This window comes from Triticum dicoccoides, chromosome 1A (genome assembly GCF_002162155.2).
Source record: "Triticum dicoccoides isolate Atlit2015 ecotype Zavitan chromosome 1A, WEW_v2.0, whole genome shotgun sequence".
NCBI lineage: Eukaryota > Viridiplantae > Streptophyta > Magnoliopsida > Poales > Poaceae > Triticum > Triticum dicoccoides.
The window spans coordinates 539,558,369-539,567,865 of NC_041380.1; the positions used below are offsets into that span (position 1 = coordinate 539,558,369).

The following is a 9,497-nucleotide window of genomic DNA, read 5'->3' on the forward strand; positions in this document are numbered from 1 at the left end:
AAAATGGACAAAAGTGTCGTAAAGAAAATAAAATTTAGACACAGTGTTAGATAGGGAAGAAATAAATTTCCAGTGTCAAATAGGGAAATAATATTTAAAACAGTGTTATATAAGGAATTTTCTAAAAAAAACCTAGAGCTTGGAGGTCCGAGTTGACAGCACATCCAACGGCTCAGATAGGCAAGGTCATTACAACGGACGGTTAGAAACTGTCAACATGACAGGACTTGGATTAGCTTCAGTTTTACAGTCTCAAAAAATGAAGGGCGATTATTTATAGAGTAGTATGAAATAAACTGAAGGAATTGATATATTGATAATCGGGATTTATATAAAACAGTGGTTTTTTTTTGGCTGCCTCACTTGACGTTACGGCAGCGTTTACGGTACAGTACACACATGACACATCACAACAAGAGAGCTCATGAAGGCAGAGTCCATGCGTGGCATCAAGCCGCCGCAGCGAACTTCATCTCCTCCTTGATGGCGGCGGCGAGCTGGTCGTAGGCCTCCTCCCAAGCCGCCTTCATCTCCGGCGTCCACATCTCGGGGACGGCGCCCTCGATGGTGTCCATCAGCGCCGTCTTCACCACCTCGAAGTGCGCGTCGGCGACGCCGGCCCTGACGTGGGTGGCGCCGAGACGCCGGAGCGTGGCCTCCCTCACCTTGACGTCGCCGGTCTTGCGCAGCTGCGTGGCCGACTCGCAGGCCATGACGAAGACGGTCACGGCGTGCGCCTTGAGCTTCGGGTGGCTCTCGAGGGGCGCGTCCTCGCCGGCGTCGCGCAGGAACGGGAACATCGGCTTCGCCGCCGGCGCGATCTCGAAGATCCTGCATATAAGTATGTCATCTCAGAAAATGCAAGGCGTTAATTGGTCATGATGCATGAGCAATGCAAGTGGAAAGGACACCTGAGGAAGAACTTGAGAGCGATGGATTCGGAGTCCGGCTTCATGGCCTTCCATGAGCGCAGGACCAGCTCCTCCTGCGCCTCACTGAACCCCATTTGATTCTCTCTGCCTCCGCGTGTATCTTAATCTTTTTTGTTTCTTGGTTCGTGTGATCGATCGTTTTGGAGATACGAGTTCTGATGATGGTTTATATAGGCAAGAACGGGTGGCTCTCTGCTGGCTCGAGGTGATATTATTTTGTAGATTGATGGCCCTTGAGTGCGTGAGCGGGGCAGAAACTTGTGGTACGAGAAAAAGCCAGCTCTCGTAATTCGTTGAAGACTTTTGGCTTATCTTTCCACGTGTTGCCCGGATCTGAAAAATCAAATCCGTTTTCCCATTTCTATACTATTCTCTCGTAACTAAAGATTTGCCCTTTATTTTCGTTGCAACATTTTGAATTGCTCATAACTTCTCAACCAAATTTCTCTTTTTGAAACATTTTACATATTTGAATTTAGGTCGACAAGAACTTTAAAACAATAGCAATCTTGGTAGATTTTAAACGGGTTTATAAACCGTGAAACATATTTCACTTATTTCTGAAAAATAGATTTCACTCATTTTTTAAAAGTCGAGAGTGTGGAATATATTCAAAACACTGATTTCACTCATTTCAACACACTCATTCCACTCAGTTAAAATAAATATTTTCAATCATTTTTAAAAATAACGATTTCACTCATTTAAAACAGCATATTTCACTCATTTCAAACAACGAATTTTAGTCATTCCTAAATAATTGATTTCACATAATTCAAAACACGGATTCCACTCAACTCAAAATAAAATTCATTTATTTCAGATAAGTGTTTTCACTAAATTCACACAATTCAAGGAAAAATCACCATTACAAAAAAATCAGGCAATTAAAAAAACTCATTCCAAACACCGATTTCATCCATTTTTGAATGACTTATTTCACTCATTTTAGATAACAGATCTCAGTCATTTCAAGATTTCTGTCATTTTAAAATTCACTCTTCTGAAAAAAATTTGACTAAAATAAGTTCACTCATTTTCAAAAAACAGGTTTAGCTCATTTCAAAATAACAATTCAGAAAAATCAAAAACATGTTCTGCTCATTTCAGAAACTGATTTCACTCATTTCAAAACATTGATTTTGCTCTGTTTAAAAAATTGAATTCAATCAATTCATAAAAGGATTTCAGTCGATTAAAAAAACTAATTCACTAATGAAAGAGCATGGTGTCCCCATATTTGGTTTTGGGAATGAATGACAATCACTATGGACTAATGGTTGTCTTGAGTTATACTTGAAAGTTTTGTCCATAGGCATTGCTTGAATACCATGTGTTGGTTTCACGTTAAAAGAAGTAGATTATGTGTTGACCAAGGTGATATTCAAGGAGTTATCCAAAGTTGGTCTTGTGAGGTGTTGAGACTATTGCAAGCATGTATTCAAGAAGAAGATTGTGTGAGCATTCCTGTTTACATTCAATACATCATCTTAATGATGAGAGAAGATAAGATACAAGGTTGATCAAGTCAAAGTACAAAGAGTAGATTCAACTTGATCAACACACAAAGCGTAGAAGATGTACCAAGTGGGATCAAGTTGTTAAGAAATGTAGTAGAAAACAAAAAAGTCGTCCTATGAACACCGAGGAACAATATGAAGATGCATATAGGGTTTGGATCAAAGATCGTTACCGACTCTAGAGTGCAGCGGAAGTAGACGAGTCGGTGTAGATCATACTTGGAGTCCCTCGAACCATTGGTGACAATTCCGCGAACCGCCCTCGAACGATCCCTCGAACGGAAGGCCAAAGCACGACCTCTCTACTTGGTTGCAAGCGTACGCTCTTCATGATCCGGCAACACTTTGCCGTCCAGAGCTAATCTTCGCCGTAGAGGGATGATATTAGAACCACACTGGGCTTATAATTATGAGGATTATAGGAACTAAGTCTAGCTCTAATTAGTCAATTAGGACCAACTAGAACTAGAGCTAGATGAATTAGAGGAGGCTCCAAAACTTGTGTCTCAATTGTGGCCAGAACCTCTAGTACATATAGGTTGGAGGGGAGAAGGAGGGGCGCCACAAGCAGGGAAGGAATCCTCCCTACTTGGCTGGCCAAGACGAGGGGGATTCCCCCTACAATTCGGCCTCCCCTCCTTCCTTTCCATGGAGAGGAAGGCGCAACCCCTATTGGGCCCTTTGGCCCAATTCTTTTTCCACTACTTGGCCTTTTAAGGCACATTGATATTAAATTAAATATAAAAACCTCCTAACAATCACTAGAGCCTTTTATTATCAAATTAACATCACCAGAAACATTTTCCACCTATATATTATTTATTAGCAACACCCGATATTGCTCGATAAACTCTGAAACCCTTTCGGGGACCCTGAGATGCTTCCGGTTCCTCTCGAAACTATTCCGAATATTAATGAAACAATGCCACAAATAAATCCTTGATACTCTCGTCCTACTAACACTTAGCAGATTATGATTACCTTAAGCTTGTGGCCCCATAGGTTCGGTAAATCATAGACATGAATGAAACTCCTTCATTCAATGACCGATAGCGGAACCGTGGATGTCCATATCGATCCGTATGATAACATGAATGACATTTGAGTGAACCTTTGGTTATCATGTGACGTTCCCTTTGCTTCCCGATGCTATACAAAACCCGAGATGCATTAGTATTCTCCTGAGTCATCCACATGCTCACTATACCATTATGCTCATTACCGGTTTTGTTCTTCTTTCTCGTTGAAGTGTACCGACATCCCTGTGACATAGTCACCTGTATCTGGCTAGACGATGATGGATGTTGTCACTGTAGGGGAACGCAGCATAATTTTAAAATTTTCTATGCATCACCAAGATCAATCTATGGAGTCATCTAGCAACGAGGGAGAGGGGAGTGCATCTACATACCCTTGTAGATCGCGAGCGGAAGCGTTCAAGAGAACGGGGTTGATGGAGTCGTACTCGTCGTGATCCAAATCACCGATGACCAAGCACCAAACGGACGGCACCTCCGCGTTCAACACACGTACGGTTGGGAAGACGTCTCCTCCTTCTTGATCCAGCAAGGGGAAGGAGAGGTTGATGGAGATCCAGCAGCACGACGGGGTGGTGGTGGAAGCAGCGGTGATCTCGGCAGGGCTTCGCCAAGCTCCAACGAGAGAGAGAGAGGTGTTACGAGGGAGAGGGAGGCGCCAAGGCTTGGGTGTGGCAGCCCTCCCTCCCCCCACTATATATAGGACCCTTAGGGGGGTGCCGGCCCTAGGAGATCCAATCTCCAAGGGGGGCGGCGACCAAGGGGGGGAGGACTTGCCCCCCAAGTCAGGTGGGGCGCCCCCACCCCTAGGGTTTCCAACCCTAGGCGCAGGGGGAGGCCCATGGGGGGCGCACCAGCCCACCAGGGGCTGGTTCCCCTTCCACTTCAGCCCATGGGGCCCTCCGGGATAGGTGGACCCACCCGGTGGACCCCCGGGACCCTTCCGGTGGTCCCGGTACAATACCGATTACCCCCGAAACTTTTCCGATGGTCGAAACTGGACTTCCTATATATAAATCTTCACCTCCGGACCATTCTGGAACTCCTCGTGACGTCCGGGATCTCATCCGGGACTCCGAACAACTTTCGGGTTACCGCATACTAACATCTCTACAACCCTAGCGTCACCGAACCTTAAGTGTGTAGACCCTACGGGTTCGGGAGACATGTAGACATGACCGAGACGACTCTCCAGTCCATAACCAACAGCGGGATCTGGATACCCATGTTGGATCCCACATGTTCCACGATGATCTCATCGGATGAACCACGATGTCGAGGATTCAATCAATCCTGTATTCAATTCCCTTTGTCAATCGGTACGTTACTTGCCCGAGATTCGATCGTCGGTATCCCAATACCTCGTTCAATCTCGTTACCGGCAAGTCACTTTACTCGTACCATAATGCATGATCCCGTGACCAAACACTTGGTCACATTGAGCTCATTATGATGATGCATTACCGAGTGGGCCCAGAGATACCTCTCCGTCATACGGAGTGACAAATCCCAGTCTCGATCCGTGTCAACCCAACAGATACTTTCGGGGATACCTGTAGTATACCTTTATAGTCACCCAGTTACGTTGTGACGTTTGGTACACCCAAAGCACTCCTACGGCATCCGGGAGTTACACGATCTCATGGTCTAAGGAAATGATACTTGACATTGGAAAAGCTCTAGCAAACGAACTACACGATCTTGTGCTATGCTTAGGATTGGGTCTTGTCCATCACATCATTCTCCTAATGATGTGATCCCGTTATCAATGACATCCAATGTCCATAGTCAGGAAACCATGACTATCTATTGATCAACGAGCTAGTTAACTAGAGGCTCACTAGGGACATGTTATGGTCTATGTATTCACACATGTATTATGATTTCCGGATAACACAATTATAGCATGAATAATAGACAATTATCATGAACAAGGAAATATAATAATAATCATTTTATTATTGCCTCTAGGGCATATTTCCAACAGTCTCCCACTTGCACTAGAGTCAATAATCTAGTTACATTGTGATGAATCGAACACCCATATAGTTCTGGTGTTGATCATGTTTTGCTCGCGGAAGAGGTTTAGTCAACGGATCTGTGACATTCAGATCCGTATGTACTTTGCAAATATCTATGTCTCCATCTTGAACATTTTCACGAATGGAGTTGAAGCGACGCTTGATGTGCCTGGTCTTCTTGTGAAACCTGGGCTCCTTTGCCAAGGCAATAGATCCAGTGTTGTCACAGAAGAGAGTGATCGACCCCGACGCATTGGGTATGACTCCTAGGTCGGTGATGAACTCCTTCATCCAGATTGCTTCATGCGCTGCCTCCGAGGCTGCCATGTACACCGCTTCACACGTAGATCCCACCATGATGCTTTGCTTGCAACTGCACCAGCTTACTGCCCCACCATTCAAAATATACACGTATCCGGTTTGTGACTTAGAGTCCTCCAGATCTGTGTCGAAGCTAGCGTCGACGTAACCCTTTACGACGAGCTCCTCGTCACCTCCATATACGAGAAACATATCCTTAGTCCTTTTCAGGTACTTCAGGATGTTCTTGACCGCTGTCCAGTGTTCCATGCCGGGATTACTTTGGTACCTTCCTACCAAACTCACGGCAAGGTTTACATCAGGTCTGGTACACAGCATGGCATACATGATAGACCCTATGGCTGAGGCATAGGGGACGACACTCATCTTTTCTCTATCTTCTGCCGTGGTCGAACATTGAGCTGAGCTCAATTTCACACCTTGCAACACAGGCAAGAACCCCTTCTTGGACTGATCCATATTGAACTTCTTCAATATCTTATCAAGGTATGTGCTTTGTGAAAGACCTATGAGGCGTCTCGATCTATCTCTATAGATCTTGATGCCTAATATGTAAGCAGCTTCTCCAAGGTCCTTCATTGAAAAACACTTATTCAAGTAGGCCTTAATACTGTCCAAAAGTTCTATATCATTTCCCATCAAAAGTATGTCATCCACATATAATATGAGAAATGCTACAGAGCTCCCACTCACTTTCTTGTAAATGCAGGCTTCTCCATAAGTCTGCATAAACCCAAACGCTTTGATCATTTCATTAAAGCGAATGTTCCAACTCCGAGATGCTTGCACCAGCCCATAGATGGAGCGCTGGAGCTTGCATACCTTGTTAGCATTCTTAGGATTGACAAAACCTTCCGGCTGCATCATATACAATTCTTCCTTAAGAAAGCCGTTAAGGAATGCCGTTTTGACGTCCATTTGCCATATCTCATAATCATAGTATGCGGCAATTGCTAACATGATTCGGACGGACTTCAGCTTCGCTACGGGTGAGAAGGTCTCATCGTAGTCAACCCCTTGAACTTGTCAATAACCCTTAGCGACAAGTCGAGCCTTATAGATGGTAACATTACCATCCGCATCCGTATTCTTCTTAAAGATCCATTTATTCTCTATCGCTCGCCGATCATCGGGCAAGTCTATCAAAGTCCATACTTTGTTTTCATACATGGATCCTATCTCGGATTGCATGGCTTCAAGCCATTTGTTGGAATCTGGGCCCGCCATTGCTTATTCATAGTTCGAAGGTTCACCGTTGTCTAACAACATGATTTCCAGGACAGGGTTGCCATACCATTCTGGTGTGGAACGTGTCCTTGTGGACCTTCGAAGTTCAGTAGCAACTTGATCCGAAGTACCTTGATCATTATCATTAACTTCCTCTCTAGTCGGTGCAGGCACCACATGAACATCTTCCCGAGCTGCGCTACTTTCCGTTTCAAGAGGCAGTACTTCATCGAGTTCTACTTTCCTCCCACTTACTTCTCTCGAGAGAAACTCTTTCTCCAGAAAGGACCCGTTCTTGGCAACAAAGATCTTGCCTTCGGATCTGAGGTAGAAGGTATACCCAATGGTTTCCTTAGGGTATCCTACGAAGACACATTTTTCCGACTTGGGTTCGAGCTTTTCAGGTTGAAGTTTCTTGACATAAGCATCGCATCCCCAAACTTTTAGAAACGACAGCTTAGGTTTCTTTCCAAACCATAATTCATACGGTGTCGTCTCAAAGGATTTAGACGGTGCCCTATTTAAAGTGAATGTATCCGTCTCTAGAGCGTATCCCCAAAATGATAGCGGTAAATCAGTGAGTGACATCATAGATCGTACCATATCCAATAGAGTGCGATTACGATGTTCAGACACACCGTTACGCTGAGGTGTTCCAGGCGGCGTGAGTTGTGAAATGATTCCACATTTCCTTAAGTGCGTACCAAATTCGTGACTTAAATATTCTCCCCCACGATTTGATCGTAAGAATTTTATCTTTCAGTCACGTTGATTCTCTACCTCATTCTGAAATTCCTTGAACTTTTCAAAGGTCTCAGACTTGTGTTTCATCAAATAGACATACCCATATCTACTTAAGTCATCAGTGAGAGTGAGAACATAACGATAGCTACCGCGAGCCTCGACGCTCATTGGACCGCACACATTAGTATGTATAATTTCCAACAAGTTGGTTGCTCGCTCCATTGTTCCGGAGAACGGAGTCTTGGTCATTTTACCCATGAGGCATGGTTCGCACGTGTCAAATGATTCAAAATCAAGAGACTCCAAAAGTCCATCTGTATGGAGCTTCTTCATGTGTTTGACACCGATGTGACCAAGGCAGCAGTGCCACAGATATGTGGGACTATCATTATCAATCTTACATCTTTTGGTATTCACACTATGAATATGTGTAACATCACGTTCGAGATTCATTAAGAATAAGGGTCTTTTACATCTGTATCCCTAACTCGAACCCACTACTCACATTTGCCCCTAATTCGCAAGCCTGCTCAAAAATACCCCTCCGCCGTCATGTTCCCTTATAGAATTGCCCTTCCGTGCCGTTTCCGTCCAGTCAAGGCTGTTTGACTGGTAAGCGGCCGTTTCTTTGACATTTTTGCCCCTCCGTCCTTACACCTGGGCCCAGGTCACCAGTTCTCTCTCTCTCCCTCTCATTCTCTCGCCTGAGCCGCACGCTCTCTCTTTCTCCCCAAAATCGCCTCCCGCCGTAACCCTAACCCTAGCTCGCTCGATCCAACTCGCAAGGCTCGATCTCCTGATGGCAGCCATGGTGGAGCTTTAGATTTGACTCTGCGCGACACTCTACTACGGCGGCGGCGGCGGATGGATGGGGATAGCAGTTGCGGCGGCAGCAGCGGTGGCGAACGAGGGAGCACACCGCAGCCACAGAAGCATGCTTCAGCGGGGTAAGTTTCTCTTCTAATCTGGCGGAGTCTCATGCCATTTGTAGCTCGATTTGGGATTTGTTGACCTAGTTCATAGTGCTCATGGCATTGGGATCTCTCTCTGTTTTCCATGGTAATCGTAGGATCGACCCCGATAGAGCAGTTGGGATGGAATGTAGAATGGAAACCACACTTCTAGCTAGAGCTGGCACAAAAGCAACCAATATAGGATTCTCTTTTCCTTTTGTTGCTGACAATCAATGGACTTTTAATCAGTTTAGATCTGCCATATGTGCTCAATATCCATGGGGTCTATATGATGCAGTGGAATTCAGGTACTGGGACATTGACAAAACAGCTTGGGTCCCTGTCCAGTGTGATGATGAGCTTGGTATCATGTTTGCAATACATGATTATTTCCCTGCTAAACTAGAAATCAGTGTCATACAAAGGAAGAGAGGAGAGCCAGAGAGCAGAGGAACAAGATCTTAGTCTAGGTCTAGAGATAAAGGTAGGACCAGCCAATCAAGGGGCAGGAAAAAATGCTCATAGTAGAGGCAGCAGCAGTTCCATGCAGGCACCAGGAACACCTACTATAGAAGTTCCTAAGAATGCAGGTCCCTCTCAGAGTAGAGATTCAGTTGACCCCTATACTAAAGAGGGACTACCAGATGATTGGCCAAGTGATGATGAGGATGAAAAGTTGTTTCCATAGTTTGTAACAAGGAAGAAGGACAAGGAGAAAGATGATGAGGGGGAATATTATGTT

The 9,497-nt window shown here is 44.9% G+C and overlaps 1 protein-coding gene across 1 annotated transcript; it reads right to left on the bottom strand.

Annotated features, from left to right (window-relative positions):
• Positions 1-287: 287 nt before the first annotated feature.
• Positions 288-1,078, bottom strand: LOC119321926 (non-symbiotic hemoglobin-like). Its single transcript, XM_037595465.1, has 2 exons — positions 912-1,078; positions 288-831 (listed from the first exon to the last, which is right to left on the bottom strand). The coding sequence occupies exons 1-2, from the start codon at positions 1,004-1,006 to the stop codon at positions 450-452; spliced, it is 477 nt and encodes a 158-aa protein (XP_037451362.1). The 5' UTR covers positions 1,007-1,078; the 3' UTR covers positions 288-449.
• Between the last annotated feature and the right edge of the window lie 8,419 nt (positions 1,079-9,497).

Excerpts from the sequence above, each read along its gene's own strand:
- LOC119321926 (XM_037595465.1), bottom strand. The coding sequence starts at position 1,006 with ATGGGGTTCAGTGAGGCGCAGGAGGAGCTGGTCCTGCGCTCATGGAAG. Across the intron at positions 832-911 it reads GCTCTCAAGTTCTTCCTCAG|GATCTTCGAGATCGCGCCGG; the intron begins GTGTCCTTTCCA and ends ACTTATATGCAG.